We start from the raw sequence: 19,606 nt of genomic DNA, 5'->3' as shown, positions 1-19,606 counted from the left end.
TTTGGTTTTTTACAAGATTGATTTATTAACTATGATACATATCACATAAGGCCTTTTCAGTTTTTTACACCATTCCCATTGAGACAAATACAATACTCTGTAGCAAATACATGATTTTAAAAAACAAAACCAAACAAAAACACCTCAGAGATGCCTCAGCCTTAGTTGATGGCTGACCATGCACTAATCAGGTTGGAGCCTCAAAAAACCCACGACGTGTTTAAAAAAAAAAGTTTGGAAATTAAGCAAACATTCCTAATACCAACTAGAGGATGTCCTGGTTAAAGCCCCTAAAATACAAAGAAATAATTGTTATACTTTCTTTACATACAGTTCACTTTTGCTGCAAAACAGAATTTTGGGCACACAGCCGGACTACTAACACATTTCAATACCATTAATGTTTTTTTTTTTTTCCCTCAGGAAACTCAAAATATTTGTTAATTCAACATATATAAAGATCATTTAACATGTGAAAATACAAGTACCAGAAAAATAAGCTGGCAGCAGCACTATTCCAAATTTTCAAACAAGTTTTATTCCCATACAATTCAGACTTCTTAAAAATTTTTAAAAATGTACACAGGGAACATGATTCTTTTTTTATGCAAACAATAACTTACGCCCTGTCTCGACTACATTGAAGTGTAACATCACTGCTGTTGGAGCTTGCCGAGGGGGGCTGCTGGGCCGGAGCGGCAGGCAGTCACCTCTGACCCTCGAGGAGTCTGCAGGCGGGCGGCCGGTTGAAAGATGGCTCTCAGAGGAAGAGGTGAGAAGAATCCCTCCCTTCTAAGACAGCAGCGGCAGGCCCAGCCCAGGACCTTAGATGAGAGTGGCCCTTCCCCTCATGCCAGGCCTTCTCTGGTGTGATCACCAGCAGTCACGGATGTGACTTAGGCTTCCAGCATACACGACTCAGTCGTCCTTTCACCTAAGCACGAAACGAGCGGCTTGAACCTGCCCAGCAACTGGAGTGAGGGCAACTCTTCCATCCACTGTCTGCGGAAACCAGCGGTGCCAAGGAACGAGTACCGTGACTGTCCCCAGCAAGCTGGGCCCGTTCCCAGGCCCCGCGGCACACCGTGCCCATCGCACACGAGGAAGGTGGAGTGAGGGAACTTGGTCCGCAGCAACCCACCCAAATCCCTGGAGCTTCCTTCTCTTGGAAAAGCAGAGCCCTCAGTGGCAGAGCCAACGCTTCCTCCAGCAAACATCCCCCCAGCAGTGTGGTTCTCGCAGGAGAGGACTGGGGAGGGCAAAGATGGAGATGACCTTGGATTACAAATGCAGCTGACTGGTTTCCGAGTTTCAGGGCTGAGGCTGGAACACACGTGGCCTAGGGGATGGCATCCCTCCAGGTCTCCCCCACCCCCGGCCCCCCGGAGGAGCCAAGGCGCAGGGACGAGGGAAGTCGTGCTCTCCCAGCCCCTTCTGGCCGGTGTGCTGCCCCTATGCTGTCACCCTCTGTCCACCCTGGCAAGGACAAACACATTCTGCTAGAAGAATCTCACCTGCAGCATGCATTCTGCTTTAAGCAGGAAGACCAAGATGGCAGTGGGATGTAGGAAAACCCAGGAAACAGTACTCAGTATTTCACATTCCTCCTCAAAATGTCAAGTGATGGGAAGAACTTGACAGAACGCAGGAATAAATGTGCTGTAATACCCACATGCAACACAACCAAGAACTGAGGGCAAATTCACAAGCCACGCCTCCTAACCTTGGACAACTTTCCTCTGTGGAAGCATCGGTGCTGCAGATCCAGAATCAGCCTTATACTTACAATCGAGGGCTGTTCATTTCCAGCTCTTGGTGCCTACACTCTCGTGGATGTAGAAAGAACACTGGACAGGGAAAGAGCTTCCGGACACACCGCTATTTTGCTGTGAGGCACGAAACCACCCCCATACCCCCACTAACATGCTTACCCATTTTGGTAAAAGATAATTAATGCCTGCCACTCCCTCAATTCCTAGAGCTGTGGTGCAGCTCACATGAGAATGACTTGTCAGAGAACTTTCCAGAGCTTAACACTACATGAACGGGAGGTGGGGGGTGGGAGGCATTCCAGTTACGGGTAGACTGCCCCAACACACCCCCACACTCGCCTTCGTGGGTCCCCTCCAAGTGCCCATTTGGTCCAAATGCTGACCCCCCCCACCCCCAGAGGCCAAAGCCCAGGGCCCAGCACTGCTACTGGTACCAATGCCAACCGGGAATGAATGTCCTCCAGCCCGAGAAGCAGAAAATGTAAGAGTTAGCAAAGCAAAGAGGAACCCCTGGAGCTTCCTGTCCAATTGTGGTTTTTGGGGCATGAGCCACCAGCCCGCACCTGCACAGGTAAAGCCCTGGCAGGACATTGGGGGCAGGCACGTGAAGGGGTCCCTGCAGCTGCCCAGAGTGTCTAGCCGGGGGCACTGTGGGACCGGAGGCTAACCTGTGGAAGCCTGGTCTCTTCTATTCCCACATGGGTAATGATGCAATGCACAGGTGTTTGCCCTCACTGTGGCCCTTCCCCATCCAGAAAAATCACCTACCATTTACAGGACTGTGCAGTGTCAGGGATGGGGGTGGCCTGGGAAGGCGGGACAGCTGGGGTCTTGTGAAGTTCCTGGTGCAGAGCCAAGGTTGCAGCTAGCCCAGTGTGCCAGCACAAAGGGGTGGCAGTATAGACTGGGCAGTGGGAGGGATCTGGGCCACTTCTGTTTTAGTTCACACATGGGACAGTGGCCCCAGGCCACCCCCCACCCCAAACTGGGACTGACTGGGAGTAGGTGAGCATGACCTAGAAAAGGCAGAGATTAATGGAGTAATTTCCTCACCTGCCTGGAGCTCAGAGCTGAGGGAGTTAGAGGGCCAGAGAAGCAAGAGTCTGCCAACCTCAGTCAAAACTGAACACAAACACTGCCTTCCAGCCAAGCCCCGACCTATAAAGCATGAAGCACAGATCCACCAGAAGAGAAGAAATCCGGCATCCAACATTTACGTAAGACATTCGTGTACCTTGGATTTGTTTTTTGACTTGTATCCCTAAGGAGGCGGTAAAACTTGCAGGGATAATTTAGTTTTTCCAAGCACCTTATTTTGTCAAACAAGAACTAGAAACAGTGAGATATCCAGCTTATCCAGAGGAAGAAGTCAGTGAGCAAAGGGCCTACCCTGCCCTCCAACGGCCAACGGGAAGCGTTTGGGGCTGGGAGTGGCTGAGATTGTTCCGAGGCATGTTTTACTCTGTCAGGTCACCCGGCTGAGGCAACCCAGGGCAGCCTCGAAAATACCACAGGTGCTGCTTCTTAAAGTGCAAAGAGACCCCAGAGGATTATGCAGCGTGTGGGCCTCCACCCCACGCCCAGGGTACCTTAGTGTCAGGCTTCTTCACTGCAGAGGCCATGGCCCAGCCACGGGGAATGGGGGGCAGCCAGGATCTGTAGCAGCCTTAGCAGGGTTGCTGTGTTCGGAGGGCAGAGGTGGGAATGAGAAGGGTTCTCAGGGGCCAGTGGAAAGGCCAGGAAGGGTGGGGGAAGGCCACGGGAAGAGGATGGTGTCAGGCATGCACGATGCCCTCCTCACGACTCTCACGGTCTCTGTACCTTTAGCTCCCCTGGGCTCTGACAGCCTGGGAGCATGAAGGATGGCCCTACATGGCACCAGCAGACCACCGTACTTCAGGGTTCCCCACACACGGCCCACTTCCCACAAATACCCCTGCTGGTGCAGTATGAAAATGATTCCACTTCAACACCAAACACACTGAACCAAACCCCAAGTGCACCCTGGCACCCTCCAGCTGTCCCCCCCGCCCCCAACCTTGCGCACGCGCACGCACGCACACAGCAGCAGCGTTTCTGTAGCATTGTAGTGTGTTCCAAGGCAGACCAGTATCTAGGTTGGTCTCCCTAGCTCTTCCCACCAACGGCTCAAACCGTCTTCTTGGGGTGGGGTGGGGGGCATCTAGTGACAGGACGTAAGTGGGACCCCAACAGGCTCTCGGGCAACCACCCCTGGGCAGGCACCCTCGTTCTGCTGTCACCAAGACGGGTCCGCGTCCACCTGTCTGCCTCTCGGCAGAGGTGGGGAGAGAGCTAAATCTCGACGTCTGTAGTTTTCTTCCTTTTCTTTTTAAAAATCATTGGAGGGGGTCTTCCCATTTTTCTTCCAGTGTTCCTTTGTTTTAAAGGGAACGTATCCCCAAAGCCTGTGAAGCGAGGAGGGGGTGCGTGGGGGGTGGAAGCAGCGACACCCTCTCTCGGTCCAGGCATGAAGCTACCCTCCCTCTGCTCTGATCTGATCTGAGGGCGAACGCCCTCAGCACTGTACCTCGGAGCGGCAGAGCCGTGGCCTGCATGTTCCCAAGGAGGCTGCTGGACAGGCTGCACGGGCAACGGGGGTGGGGTGCAGATACGGAAGGTGGAAGTGGCAACAGGCGGGAAGTGTTCTCTTTAGGGGCTGCCGGCCCTGCCCTGGGGCAGCCTGAAGCCCCAAATCTCCTCCCCTGGCCAAAGCCCATGCTCTGTCCAGTGGGCAGATGCCCTGGGGCTGGTGTGAGCAGACAGCTGAGGGAGGGGGTCCGGGGAGCAGTGAGCGTGTGGAGGGCCACAGGGCCGCTGCCTGGCTAGTTCAGTCCTCAAAAGGGTCCAAGTCAAAGGGCAGGGCCCCGGCTGTGGCCCGCAGCCAGCCCCAGGTCTGCAGTGCTGGGCTCAGGGCACTGGACGGCCCAGCCTCCGGCGGACTGTTGGCTGGTGGTGCTACCGCTGAGACCTCGAGAAGGTGAGAGGAGAGAGGGGACACCCTCCCCACCCCTGCCCCAGGAGACCCGGTTTTGTTCAAGGCCAAACGCCACCCCGTCAGAGAGAGAAGACCGTGTCTCCTTTCGCCCTGGGCCTCGGGGGCTCACAGCGTGTGTTCGGCTTGAAGCTGGGAGGGGAGCAGTGGCTGCATCGGGGACTGGGGGGTGGGCGGAGGCGACTGGGGTGGTGACGGCTGACTTGTGACAGGTGTGGAGGTGAGGAAGGGCACGGTGGAAGCCAGGGCAGAGGGGGAGCTGGGCGTGGCACCGGGAGGCTCGCTGATGGGCCGGTTGTGGAAGAAGAAGGGGCACTGCTGGATGAAGAGCTCAATGATTGTCTGGTAGGTCCGTGTGGCCGTGAGGGCGTCCATGGTGCTGAAGTCGGGTCTCATCAAGGTGGGCCAGAAGCAGATGGACAGGTTCTCACTGGTCATGAGATTCACCTTGTTGTTGTGGCTGACTCTGTAGGCGACACCAAACTCAAGGTCAGAACCCGCAGCAGGCCTGGTCGAGGATCTCGACCGCCTGTGCTCATGGTCACTGCCTCGCCGGCTGCTCTCCTGGCCCGCCCACCCGCAGCCCGAGAACAGAAAAGGCCCAGCACAGCTCTCCGGGGCCCCGGCCTGCAAGTTGAGGCCCGAGCCCCTCCACGCCCCATCCTCTGTTCCACTGTCTCCACGCGGCTCTGAGGCCCAGCTCACAGGAGGCACCCCGCCCCCCCCCCCCACCCAGCCCCGTGGGTGGGCAGGATGCCTCAGGGACTCTCCCCCAGGCCCCCAAAGCGGGGCAATGCTCTGGCTGTACAGAGAAGAAGCGTGTGTATCCCAAGCCAGGGTTCATAAAACACCCCTTCATCAGGAGAGGAATAGGTCTGGCTGGAAAGCAAACCTATTCTGTGTGTGAATAAATGTGGGAACCACGCGGCTAACTGGTTTCCTGACTGTGGCTCCGGGCACTGGCTTGACTGGAGTTCACTCTGTCACACTGCACACCCGTCTCGGCCCAGCGTTCTGTCACGCCAGTCAGGAAACACGAATCCTGGAGAAAGGACTCTGGGTGTGCGGGGGCCATGCAGGCCTCTCTCAGGCAGATCCAGGGCAAGAACCTGAGGCGGAGAAGCCAAGAGCCCAGGGTGCTCCTGGCGAGCCGGCACCCCAACAGGCTGAGGACGGAGCCTCGCTCGGCCTCGCTCTACAGCCAGCTGGCCCTGACTGGAGGTTTTCAAAGGAGGGAAGACCAAACGGCAAGCCCTGCAACGTACTTGTTCAGGTGAGAGATGACGTATTTGAAGACTTCATGGTTTTCCTTTGGGAATTTCTTGAGTACCTCCTTAAGGGCGTGTAACTTCTGCTCCCGGTCATTGATTTCTGAGGAAAGAGAAAACCAAGACCAAAGCTGGTAGGCCTGGGGCTCAAAGCAGATACTGGTCCTGGGCAGTTGGCCAAACTGGTGGGTTGGCGGCCAGGGAAGAGTACGCTGTATACTCTACCTTCTCTGAGGGAAGCCCAACCCCATCCTCTCCCTGCAAGCCAGTGCCCAAGGCTGGCACACCTGGCAGTGGCATGAGGCTAGGGGTCAGGCCTACCTCCGTGTCCCAGGCCCCTGCTGAAGGGGAGCGCTGTACGCCTGGGGCTTCCTGGCCCCCCCACCCGAGACTCCACGATCCAGAGAGAATCTACCATAAAGAACACCATTCTTTGCTCATCCGGTTGCCCCTGGAGACAGGCATCCCAATGCAGAAAGCCTGCCTGCTTCCTGACCAGACGGGTGAGCGCTGCCACCCACCCACGCCGACAGACGGTCTAGGAAGGGAGTTTGTCACAAGACCAGGGCTCTGTCCTTTTCCTGGGCTCACAGGGACCCTCCACACATCTCCCTATCGGAGGAGCTGATGGAAACAGTGGGGGAATTCTTATGTAGTTCATCAAAGGGACGACATACCCCCTTCCCCCACTACCGCCCAGAGTTTGCCCATCATGGGATCCTAATGTACTGAGAGAGGGAAAATAAGCTAACCCAAATGAAACGCGTAATCCACGCCAGGCCTGCTTCAGCGAGTCCTCACAATCCTACGAGGCTGGGGCTGTTATCACCCCACCTCAAGGATAAGGAATCTGAGGCCCAGAGAGGTTGCAGAAATCAGCCTCTTGGTCTGGGAACCAAACCCTCTCCAGATGGCTCCAGAGTCTGAGTGAGGACCACTGTGCTCCCTGGGGCCCTGGTTCCCCCTTCCTGAGGAGACCTGGCCTGCCTTGTCTGGGAGAGCCACCCTGGGCTAGTGAGACAAAAATGGTCCAGAGACCACTTGGAACCAGTTGGTCGAGAGATCTCTCTGAGCACGGAAGGATATCCCTATGGCCACTTGTCGGAACTGAAGGCTATCTCTAGGACTCCAGGGCTCATAAAAATCACAGGAGGATCCCATGAAGAGATGGCAGCTCTCCCACAACTGACGGCTGTGGGTGGGTGGACAGGGGGTTCGTTAAGAAATATGATGGTTCCTATCTGGTCTGGGGACACGGGCTCCTTTAGGATGGATGAAAGCTCTGGACCCTCTCCCACAGATAAACTGTGTATAGCCCTGTCTACGGTTCCTGGAGCTTCACAGACTCCCCAGACCCACGTATTCTTTAGGAAGCCTGCGGCCTCCTAGTTAAGAACTTCTCTAGGAGGTGACGTTCCTAGAGGGTCACAGTCTGGGAGCCTCAAGCTAGACGTAGAAGGACAGATGGAACATAAACGGCTGGTGGGGAGGTGTGGGGAGGCACAGGGAGGAAGGGTTGTGTGGTGGTCTAGATCTTGTCTCTGACACCACAGCTGTGTGATCTCGGGGAAGTGACACGTCTGAGCGGCATCTCCGTGTCCATAAAAGAGGCTCATGACAGCGCCTCCTTTACTTGGCAACACCACACCATGAAGTGAAGAGCTCACAGCCAGACACACAACAAGCACCTGGGAGCAAGTCTGAGTTTCAGGGGACCAGTGGAAGAGGCGGCTGCAAAGATGGCAGGCATGGAGCTATTGAGAGTGTTCGCTGGCAGGCTAACGAGCATGAAACCGGTGAATGTTTTGACTTGAGAGCGTGGCTTGATAAAAACAGTGTTTTGGTAACATTTGTCTGTTAGAAGATGATTACAAACCCCCCACAGGAACTAATTATGTGGCGCCATTATCAGTTTCATTTCTCTGAACCCAAGACTTCAACTTCAAGGGCACACTTTTTGTCTGGCCTTGAGTTTCAAAATCCTTTACTGTTACACCTCAATAAAAAGTTTACTTAAAAGAAGGAAACTGCTCAGGGTGGGGGCGGGGGTGGAGGGATGAACAACTATCCTGGAAAACACGAGAAGCACATGCATGCTGAGTCTCACTTAGAATAGCTGCGCCCTTCCAGACGGGGCTTGGCACAGGTCTCTCCGAGGCACCTGTATGACAAGAACACAGCTGTGTACGAACGGCAGCACCTTCACGTGAGAGCCCAGCCTCACCCGTCCTCCTGGCTGGACGCAGGAAATGGGGCTGCTACTGGCACCGCCGGCCCGGGACATCCCCTCTCCTTCCTATCCGCTGAGCAACAAGGGCGGCTGCTCCTTCTCTCTCTTCCGGGCGGTGGGCCGGGGGGATTACAGCACCTGCTCGGATAGTGATTCAAGGGCCACCCTCAGGAATGCCAGCCTCTCTCCCCGTCCCGGTGTAGCACATCAGCAAGGTGCCTAACAAGGACCTAGATGGCCAAGCTCCCCGGGCTTCGTCTCCCTCTCCCCGCTAGCTGCTCGGGGCAGGTGTTCGTGAGCGCCGGGGAGCACCAGAAGGCTGGCAGGAGGAGGGGGAGGACGGCAAAGGGAACAACGGGAAGCCTCCCAGTGCAAAGCCTGGCCCCGTGAAAAACAAGGTCCACCCACCTCGCGGACATCCTTCTGACCTGACCTGTCCTTCTGTCTTGATTTCCCTCCAGCAAGCAAACCACCACCAGTGTCGAGGGACCCACTCAAACTGGCAGTCTTTCCATGGTAGTCACGACACCAGTGACTTTTTACCTCTGGAGGGTGCAGGAATGTCGGCGGGGCAATTTCACAGTTGCTGTTTGTGCAGCCCTCCCACCACCTGAGGGAAGGTGGGGCTGGTTTATCCAATAGGCTGGCTGAGAAAACCCACTCAAGAGGCAACACCAAGGACACAAGGCTGGTGAGGGGAAGGAGGGGTGGGCACCAAGCTCTGTCTCCAAGTCCAGCACTCCTGCTCTGGATCACCTGCCTGCCACCATGCTCAGAGCCCTCGCCAGCTTCAATAATCCTCTTTGAAAGGAGTGAGGGGCTCTATAGGGCTCAGGCCTCCTCAGCTAAAAAACCATACTTTTGAAACCATGTGTCTGTCAACTGAGACATCAATACAGGTTCAGGAGAGGCATCTGAGGTCAGCTGAATCAAGATGAAGTCCGGGGACTTCCCTGGTGGTCCAGTGGGTAGGGCTCCGTGCTCCCAATACAGGGGGCCTGGGTTCGATCCCTGGTCGGGGAACTAGATCCCACATGCCGCAACTAAGAAGTCCGCTTGCTGCAACTAAGAGATCCTGCACGCCACAACAAAGATCCCGCGTGCTGCAGCACGAAGGCCTGGCACAGCCAAAATAACTAACTAGATAGATAAATAGATAGATAATTAAAAAAAAAAAGACGAAGTCTGGATACAGACCAGGGAACTTGGAACTGAGGTCCCAAGAACTTTGGAGCAAGAGGAGAGGACAGGACTTCCCTGGTGGCGCAGTGGTTAAGAATCCGCCTGCCAATGCAGGGAACACGGGTTTGAGCCCTGGTCCAGGAAGATCCCACACGCTGCGGAGCAACTAAGCCTGTGCGCCACAACTACTGAGCCTGCGCTCTAGAGCCCGCGAGCCACAACTGCTGAAGCCCGTGCGCCTAGAGCCCGGGCTCCACAACAAGAGAAGCCATTGCTGTGAAAAGCACACGCACTGCAACGAAGAGCAGCTCCCGCTCGCTGCAACTAGAGAAAGCCCATGTGCAGCAACGAAGACCCAACGCGGCCAAAAATAAATAAATAAATAAATTAAAAAAAAAAAGAAAGACAGGATAGCCAGAGGCCACTGGGGACCTCAGAGGCTAGCTTGCTACACCCCTCACAGTATACAGATAAACCAAGGCCCAAAGAAGTAAGAATGTTGGTCCAAGGTCACACAAATTGGTGTCAGGGGCCCTAATCCCAAACATTGTTCTTGCCCTGGCTGTGTCACTCTGCTGCCATCTCTGGTACCCAGGCTGTCAACCAGGCTCTAGGCTTGGATCTGCTACCGCTCAACTCTGCCTAGAGGAAAATCCCTGATGGATTCTGACCACCTTGCACACCTGCACCACCAAAAAAGGAGAACACCGGCTCAGGTCACGCCCGCTCAGTGACGCGTGCAGGCACACATGGCATGCAACCGCCACCTGTCCTTCTCGGGGGAAGTGACTCCAAGGCTGCACTCGCACTCTGTCGGGCCCAGAACGGAAGTTTCAGGGCGTCCTTCTCCTGGAGGTGTGACCTTGCAGTAACCTGTCTAATGTCTCCTACCCAGCAGATGAAGGCAGGGACGGCACACTTGCCTGTCTGCTGCCATCTGTCCCTGTCCCACACAGGGCCTGGCACACGCTAGGAGACGAGGAACAGCCCTGTGCTCTCAAGCAGCTAGCTGGACAGACAAGAGGAAGCAGGACTCCAGGATTAGCAACATCACACGGCAGCATGTGAACACGAGCCCAGGGAGCAGCCAGACTGGTCCGCCAGGTGACCTTGCCAGTCAGTCATCTATTAATCTCTAGCCCCAAGTTGTCTCATCTGTAGATGGAAAGGGTGAGACGATAAGCCAGCATCCTGAACCATCAGGGGTCATATATCCCTTTGATGATCCTTTTTTTTTTTTTTGGGGGGGGGGTGGGGCCACACTGTGTGGCTTGTGGAATCTTATTTCCCTGACCAGGGATCGAACCCGGGCCCTTGGCAGTGAAAGTGTGGAGTCCTAACCACTGGACCGCCAGGGAAGTCCCATCCCTTTGACAATCTGATGAAAGACAACGGTCTTCTCCGTAGACTTAAATGCGCACACAGAACTCACAAGCAGTTTATGGGGGCTAACGAGGCTCTGAGGCTAAAGGTCCTTAGGCTCAGAGCCTCTGGACCAAGACAGAGGCAGCTCTAGGGCCTTTTCTGGCCCAAAAGACATAGGACAGTGTGTGTGGGGACTGCTGGACCAGAGGGATTCCGGATAGGTGGTGGTGGGGTTTTGGGGGGGCTGTGAGAGGGAAAGAAGATGCGGGGCAAGAATAAATGATGCTGTTTCTTGAAGGCTGGGGTGAAACGTGAGGACGAGACAGAACAGGGAATTCAAGCCCCCTTTAGCTGCCTCCTGAAATCCTGGTCCTCTCTGAAGCCAAGCTCAGGTGCCATCTCTTCCACGAGGCCTTCTACCTTCCTCTCTCCTTACTGCGTTTCTGCACTTCCAGCTCAGGTTGCTTCACACTGTCTGGAAGAGAACTTAAATGAGCACCCGGGGAGGGCAGGAACAATGTCTCAGCACAGAAGGTCACGCCCAGCTTGCCACTCCCTAGCAGTACGGGCTGCGGCTGCTGCTATTCATTTCTCAATCTCCCACACATCACCTTGAATGTGGTAGGAAAATAACTGGTGAATAATCACAAAAATCTCAATTTGTAGGCACAATTTCAGCAATGTTCACTATTGTGAAATTTTGGAGCTTACAAAACAATTTGACAGTGACCTTGATATTTGTTGTGATGGGATCGGAAACCATTTCCAAGCCCTTAGCACACACAGACACAACAGCTCTTAGGTACTACGTGGAAAGAGCTGGTCAAGTTGACGTTGCCATGGAAACCCAGCCAGGCTGAGAAATAGCTACTTTTGGGCATGAGAACCTTTGTTCCATCATGTCCCTTAACACTAACTTTGGCACTGCCTGGTCGGTATTTCTGGCTCAGTTAAGCTCTGACACACACAGCCCCACTCTTCACTCAACTGTTGAGGCCGTGAGAGGTGCCATGTCAGTGAGACACACTTCTCTCTACCAGGTTCAAGACAACGGAGCTCCAGCTGACTAGCTTGGGGCACAGGAAACACACAATGGGAAGAGGAAGCGGAAAATCTCCACCCTTTTCCAGACTGCAGTAGCAGCAAGAAGCTCCTTTCCTTAGCAGGGGCAGGCGGCGGAAGCTGCTGTAGGAAGGCAGCTGATTCCCTATCAATAACACCTTCCTCTCCTGCCCCCCATGACCCTCCCAAAACAAAAAGACGCTATGTCAGCAATTCCCGCAGAAACAATGGGATTCTTTCTGCAGGGTGCCAGGGCTCTAAAAGCCTCTAGATGGCGCCAAGTCAAGACAACGCTGTCAGGAATTGCTGGGCTTCCAGCAAGCTGGGTACCAGCCCACACCTTCTCTTCCTAACTTCTGCCCAGAGACAAGCTTAGTTTGGATGGAAAGAAAGCTGGCTCTGGATGGAGATTTCCCATGTGTTTCACATCTGAGCCAGCCTGGAGCCTGCTAGAGAAGTGACTGCTGGGAGGACCTCTATCTTTGGATGGTAGGACCAGAGCAGAAGCTGGCACCTGTCCCCACCCCCTAACTCACCTGGAGAAACCCAGACTCCTGTCCTGAGAAGGCAGATGGGGAAGAAGGCCAGGGAACCCTGTGACAGTCCCAGAAGCTGCCAGTGCTTCTACCCCGTCCCTGGGGGCTTGGATAAGGCTGGGGGTGCGAACAATTTCAATCAGCTAAGACGGTGTGCGTAAAATATGGTGGTGAAGGTGGCACCTCGACTGTGGAAACAAACACCACAGGAAAGGCAGACCGTAGAACAGCGACTCTGGGGGCTTTGTAGCGCTGACAGCAGTCAGGTTCTGACAGGGACACCCCTCCCCTCCACAGTTGGGCTTCTGTCAGCACCTCTATTTCCCGAAGCCACTAAGAGTCTATGACCCACATCTTAAAGTCCTGCGAATTTGTGACAGCCCCCCGATTTTTGCCCACACCATCAGCTTTGTGAGTAAATCGTGTTTGCTTAAAACTCCCTCTTTTGAGTTGGGCAGTGGCAAGATAAGACTAATGTGCTGGGGTCCCAGGAACACAGCTCCCTTTCCACTTCCCCACCGCCTTGGTTGCTGGCAAAGACGCTCCCTTCTGTAGCTGCACAGCAGCAGTTGCTTCTGTCTTGGCCCACCAGAGGTACAAAGTAGAAGGCTGCCTTTGGCTAAAAAAGTTCAGAAGTGTCACCCCGTGGAAAGCTTGGAGAGGTCAGGCCCCCCCGCCCCAGAGCACTACATGAAGTCCAGGAAAGGCTGCCCAGTGGGAAGGTTCCCACATGGTGGACAAATGCCTCTGGAGAGAGGCGAGCCAGGGCAGAAACAGCTCTCGGGGCAGGCAGGATGGCGTGCAAGGTGACCATTAAAACCAGAGATGCTAACTTGCCGCAGCCTCAAGTGATCACGTGGTCAGGACCACTGGCGCTGCCCCTCCCTCAAGAGGATGGCTTCCTCAGAGGCTATCTGGCCCTGCACCACACGTTAATTTCCTTCTAGGAGAGCTGGGAGAAGAGGGGTGAGTGAGAGGAGGGCAAAGGAAAGTAATATACCTACCACTTAACAGGTCTGTGACATAGCCTTGCCTCCAGACCTCTCCTAACCTCATTTAATAAGTAGGAGAAGGAATGGTAACAGAGGAAACTAAGGGCCAGGGAAGATCACGCTGGCCATGCACACACCGTGAGCAAGCAACGGAGCAGAGATCTGTCCCAAGTCCGACATCAAAACCAGGCTCTCAACTCACGGAGTTCTGGGGCCACCCGCAATTTTCTTGACAGAACCCTCAGAGAAGCGCCTCTGGTCAACCAAGGCAGGGGCCTAATGTGTCGGCCCCTTCGGTGCCACCTTGCTAGCTCCCTTTCCTTATGTCCTTCACATCTCAGTTCCAAGAGTCAAAGTGTCAGCTCTCTGAGGGCAGGACCCATTCTTACGGTGCTGCACCCCCTCCCTCAATTTGCCCAACACAGAGTCCGCCTGGGGCGCTGCCAGGGGCCCACAGGCTACACACGGCTGCCGCTACTCACTGTGTGCCTCCACCAGATCAATCTGCATGTTGTATGGGACCAGGGGGTCTGGCAGTTCTGAGAAAAAGCTCTTCATGGCCCCTGCCACAGTGTTCACTGTGAAGTCCTTCTCTGCCAAATCCAGGTTGTGATCTGAAAGGAAGTTGGGAGAGTGAGGCCAGAGCAGTCTAAGCTGGGCAGAAGCAAGGAACACTCAGCGCTGGGGATAAGCAGAGAAACGAGGACCCAGGGATGCTGCCCAGGGCAGGCATGGAGCCTGGGCAGGGACTCGGGATCATCACAGACTGGACAGAAGGTGGCATCCCTGAGTGCTGCTAAAAAAAAAGAAAAGAAAGTTCTGAGATTCACGGACAGAGGCTGACACCCAACCTTCCAAGGTCAGCCTTTGAGTAGAGGAGCTGCACCCCCCATTCTGTGCCATCCAACTCCCCTTGTTTGGCCTGGATGTGCTGCTACCTTTTCCTTACACCCTCGCACTCAGGGAAAACAGGAGGAGGCTTTCCCAAAAGGCCAGCTCCCTTTTCCTGGAAGGTTACAAAAACGTTACCAACAACCTGGACTGCCATCTCCATCCCTGCTCCTTGTGGTGATCGGGCAACGAGGCTCATCTTCCCCTTGCTGGTCCCTTCCAGCTCATGATACCTCTGACCTCTGTCTCTAATTTTTCTTTACATACTTTATTGCATTTCTGATCGTAACAAATCATCTACTGATAGATATCAGCTGTTTCTATTTGGGGGTTGTATGTAACCCATGTTACAGATTCTGGCATATAATCAAGTGTATACCCAAGGGTGGCTTTACCCTCATTTTGACCTCCTGCTTCCTATCCTGCAAGACTAACGCACATTTTCCTTCTCCCCTGGGTCACCTCCTCCCGCTGCCAGCCAGCACAGACTGACTGTGGTGTTACGAAGCGCTGTGGGCCCCTGGGTGCTGGGGTGGGGTGCCTGCCCCCAGTGCACACTGGTTAGCTGCTTGGTCCTGCAGGCCCGCACAGCCTGCCTGGCTTGGTCTCCTGAGGCCCAGTCACATGCTCAGTTGGACCCTACTTTGATCCCCAGCCTACTTTCCTCTTTGGTCAGTGACATTTGTGAATTTTTACTGCTTTGGCTCATTTGCTTCTGGCATTGGTGGGTGTTCAGTTCTAAGAGTTAGAGTTTGGCTGTTGGGTTAGGGTGAAATAGATTTGGCCATCTGGCTGTAGGCCTCTCAGACCTGATCTAGCTTAGGAGACAGAAGTCCCTGCCAAGAGCCAGTCTAACTCATGAGAGTTCAGCTTTGGGAGTCTGGGGCCCAAGGCTCAGCTCATCACAAAATGCTCCCTTGCTTTGTTTCTCTCCTGCAGGGACTCTGTGAGGAGGGTACTCATGGTTGAGGGTGCTCCTGTGGCCCTGGCAAAAGAGGATTGTCATCTCAACCCAACCTTTACATCATGTGCCTGAGATTAACCCCTGCACAGCCCAGTCCCAGGGAAGCAAGGCCCTTTCCTGGTGAACGCGGCACGTGCCGGGGCGAGCTGGGACAGTGTCTGTGGATGGTGAGGTGCGGGAGCAGCCCGGCTGAAGCAGGTTTGGCGGGGATGACACTTCTGTTTGCTGACAGGGGCCAAACACTTTCTCCTTCTCAGTCACCCAGCCAAGCACCTCTTGGCTTTGGGGCTGTGTGGCAGGAGCACCCCCGAGGGGCTCCACTGGCAGTCTGGCTGTTGCGTCTGCCCTGACTGGCCTCCGGTGCTCGGCTGGGCTGTGGCCTTACCTTGATCAAACTGTCTTTGCAGACTCTCCATCTCTGACTTGTTCCCGCTGACCCGGTAGATGCCTTCAGTGCTCAATCCTGAGAAGAAACAAGCAGGTGTCTTAGGAGCAGGAAGTGGAGAGCAGAGAATGAGGAGGACTGCACTTGAAGAAAGAAGGGGAGAGTCCATGAGGCACCCACTGGGAGAGAGGAACAGGGCTAAAGCACTCTTGACTTGCCTAGGTGCTTCAACCCACTTTTGCCCATTTTCTTTTTCACTTAAAAATGTAAAAATATCTGTTTTTTGTAAAAATTAAAATGATACAGAAACACATCAGACAAAGATATCTTTTGTCCACATTTTGATGTATACTCTGGAATTTTAATTTTTTTTAACAAAATGGAGAGAATACTGTTTTAACCCACCCATTTCATTTACAAAGTATGTTGTGAACCTAAATCATTAAATGTTTTTTTACAACGTGATTTTAAAGACATCAAAATATACAGTAACTTAAAAACGATCTATTGTTAATCATTTAGGTTTTTCCAAGTTTTCACTGTTAGGAATAACCCACAATTATGTTTTTTGATAGCTAGTTAAGTTTAAAAGATTCTTGGCAGTGTGTATTTCTTACTTTGTGAATTTCCTATTCACGTTCTTGTTCATTTTCCTATAGGAGTGGTTCTTCTCATTTTGTACTTGAATATTAAGGAACTGACTACGTTAATGTTATATATCTTTACATTTTTTCCCTTTTGTTATGTCTTCTAATTTTGTGTACTGAATTTTTTGGAAGTACATAATTCAAAAATTTTAGGTTTTCAAGACCCATCAACTTCTTTCTGATGTCTTCATCTGTTTTTATGGTTAGAGAGGATTTTCCTGTTCCTAGATCAGATATTCTCTATTTCTTCATTCTTTTCTTTCTCTCTCTCTCTCTCTCTTTCTTTCTTCCTTTCTTTCTCCCTCCCTCTCTCTCTTTCTTTCCTTTCTCTCTTTCTTATTTATTTATTCATTCATTCATTCATTCATTTATTTATTGGCTCTGTTGGGTCTTTGTGCAAGGGCTTCCTCTAGTTGCGGCGAGCGGGGGCCACTCTTCATCGCGGTGTGCGGGCCTCTCACTGTCGCGGCCTCTCTTGTTGCGGGGCACAGGCTCCAGACACACAGGCTCAGTAGTTGTGGCTCACGGGCCCAGTTGCTCCGTGCATGTGGGATCTTCCCAGACCAGGGCTCGAACCCGTGTCCCCTGCATTGGCAGGCAGAGTCTCAACCACTGCGCCACCAGGGAAGCCCTCTTCTATTTCTTCCTTCTTGTTCTTTTAACAACTTTTTTTTTTTACGTTTAACTCTGCGATTCTTTTGGAACTTACTTGGTGTACAGTGTTAGGTAAGGAAAAAAGCAATGCTAAAATTCAACTAAATAATAACATGGGAGGATATAAAGTACCAAGTGAGAGAATGACTCCCTCCACCCTTCACTCCCCACCCCTCGGCACAGGAAGTACTGTGCAGCTAGCAGTGGACTCCAAGCACTGTCTCTCAGCTTGGTTCTCCTTCTCTCCAGGAAGGAAAGTCCACTGTTGCGCCCCTAAGACCATGGGTCTAAAGGACAATGACGTCACTGTGAAAACCAAGATGGGATCTCATGGCCAAACCAACCCTGGTTCCCTTCTGAAGATCATGGTTTTGAGCAACTCTGACCATGAAGGGGCACTGAGGAAGCACCCTGGAGCCACCACTGAACACCAGAAGGCAGTGCGGACAGTGGAGAGAGGACTAGGCCCCGAAGTCCATTAGGAGGCTCTTGAGAGCCAAGTGTCTCAACGTCAGTTATCACCGTAATTGATGCCTCTGGAGAGGCACCCATCAGGCGAGATAAAAGCAGTCAGCCTGTTTCTGGAGCCCCAGATTGGTGGCAGGTGAACTGTGAAGAACATCAAAGCAAAAGTCATCAATTCCCTAGCCTAAACGCTGTTAACTGCACGTGGGCCCTTTCACCCCAGAGAAAAGGGGGTTAACGCACCAGCCTCAAGGACACCCTACTGTGCAATGCCCAGCTACAAGGGAGCTGCGCCATCACTGTACTCGGCACAAGAAGTGCAGACACTATCCAAACTTGAGGCCCTGGACACACCCCAGCCCAGTGGTGGCCTTTCCCACTGCCCTCCCTTTTGGAGTTAATATTTCCTGCATGGTCACCATGTCGTGCGCTGGGCTACATGCTTTCCCACATCCACCACTCATTTGTTAGATGAATGATGATGCCATCGAATCCTCAACCCCTTATGGTGGGGCTACTGGATGGAGAGAGAATACAGATGAGAAAAGGGAGACTCAGAAAGGTGAAGTCCGCACCCTAAACTGCACAGCTGGTAAGAGGCAGAGTGGTCTAAGTCCAGGGCCCCTGCTACTCTTCTGCCTCCACACTGTTCCAGAAGATGCTTGACATTCATCCACCATCAGGCTGGGGTCCAGACCACAGTCTCCCCCCACCCCCGTCAATCCCCTCAAAGAAACATCACATTTGAGTGAAACCCACTGGCCCTCAGTATTCTGGGTAGCCAATTTTGAGATGGTCCATCCCCTCTATTGCTGTCAACCTCCAGAAGTTAGAGGTCAGGATGGCCCCTGTTCACCATCCCTAGTTCGTAATTTTACAATGGTCTCTTTCCTCAGTGACTTTTCTAAACTCTTCTCAGACATATTTAAACTTTCTACCTATTTCACATCTCGGGTAACACGTCACATGCTTACACATGAAATCACCCACGTTTTGACAAGCCCTGGGTATGTGTCAACAGATTCAAATCTTCACCCCCTAGGTTTAAAAAAATCACTACACTTTTCTCTTTACCTGAACGTCAGCCCTCTCTAATACAAAGAAAACAATGTTACAAACGGCAGGAGCTTAGAAAGTCCTCGATGAGGTAGCAATGTCCACAGTTCCTGAGCCCCCCTGTGGAGAGGCACTCTCTGAACCGGAGAAGATCCTGACAGCCTCAGGCCATTCATCATCTTCTGGCAACCCTGACCTTCAGCACGGACAGAGGAGTCCTCTGCGTTGTCTCCTAATGACCACCTGCCCCGGTATCACAGGGCAGAAAACAAACTGCAAGTTAGCTATCGGGAAATTATCGGAGGTGCGGGCCTGCTGAAACCTCACTAGATGGATGATCACAAAAATGGAGGCATCTGAGCGTGCAAGGCCAGCTCCATAGCATCAGTTAATCATCAACTTAGTATTTCCTGTAATCTGGACATGTGTTTATATTACAAAATCCCACTTTAAAATAGCAATTCTGCCACTGCTCTCCACAACAACATGCCATAATTTAGGAAAGGTATCATCTGCTTGGCCAGTACAATTTTTCACAACTATTAATTAGACATCAATTAAATAAAAACAAAACTCTTAGAGCAGACTGCAAACTGCAGGCTGCTCGTGAAACAGAGAGCTAGCAACACAGGTGAGAACTAGGATGCCTGACAGAGCAAGGGCAGCTTGCCAAGGAGCCCAAGACCGGAGCAGGGAAAGGGCTGGGGGCCTGGAGCAGGCCCCTAGGCAGAGACGCTGGATTCCAAGGGGTGTGCATCCTGGGACCCACAGACCCACACAGAAACACTCAGGGGCTGACTCTGGCTCATACCTGCCAGCAGAAAGCAGTACCCCCTAGCCACAAGATCTGTTCCATGGCTAGAGGTCCCACTGAGAAAGCTTCAATCTTAAGCTCTGAGGCATCTCTACATACCAGAAATCTCCAAAGACCCACTACCATAGCAGAATCTCGGCAATAGGTCTATTTTTTTTTTTTTTTTTTTTTTTTTACAGAGCCCTACTGATTTCTTTGGGAATCTTTTAATCTTTGGGAATAGAACAAGAGAAACAAGTTAACATGTGGGAATAGAACAAGAGACAGTTCAGAATAGCCAAGGCTGCTATCTTCAAAAATCTAAACAATT

At 52.8% G+C, this 19,606-nt stretch overlaps 1 protein-coding gene across 2 annotated transcripts in view; it reads right to left on the bottom strand.

The window, feature by feature from the left end:
• ARHGAP35 (Rho GTPase activating protein 35) overlaps nucleotides 1–19,606 on the bottom strand; it is a 120,504-nt gene continuing 100,898 nt past the window's right edge. Inside the window, exons 4-7 of one of the 2 annotated variants that reach the window (XM_068528171.1) lie at nucleotides 15,661–15,738; nucleotides 13,903–14,034; nucleotides 6,051–6,156; nucleotides 1–5,251 (exon numbers count right to left, since the gene is read on the bottom strand). In XM_068528171.1, coding sequence (XP_068384272.1) covers nucleotides 4,894–5,251; nucleotides 6,051–6,156; nucleotides 13,903–14,034; nucleotides 15,661–15,738 — 674 coding nt within the window. In that variant the 3' untranslated portion in view covers nucleotides 1–4,893. Of the gene's footprint in view, nucleotides 5,252–6,050; nucleotides 6,157–8,160; nucleotides 11,306–13,902; nucleotides 14,035–15,660; nucleotides 15,739–19,606 lie in introns of those variants that run through there. The other variant, XR_011071395.1, reaches the window with a different exon arrangement.

The sequence above is a fragment of the Eschrichtius robustus genome, chromosome 19, assembly GCF_028021215.1.
Source record: "Eschrichtius robustus isolate mEscRob2 chromosome 19, mEscRob2.pri, whole genome shotgun sequence".
Classification (NCBI taxonomy): Eukaryota; Metazoa; Chordata; class Mammalia; order Artiodactyla; family Eschrichtiidae; genus Eschrichtius; species Eschrichtius robustus.
Note: the sequence above shows the minus strand (reverse complement) of the source record. Positions and strands in the feature narration are given on the sequence as shown.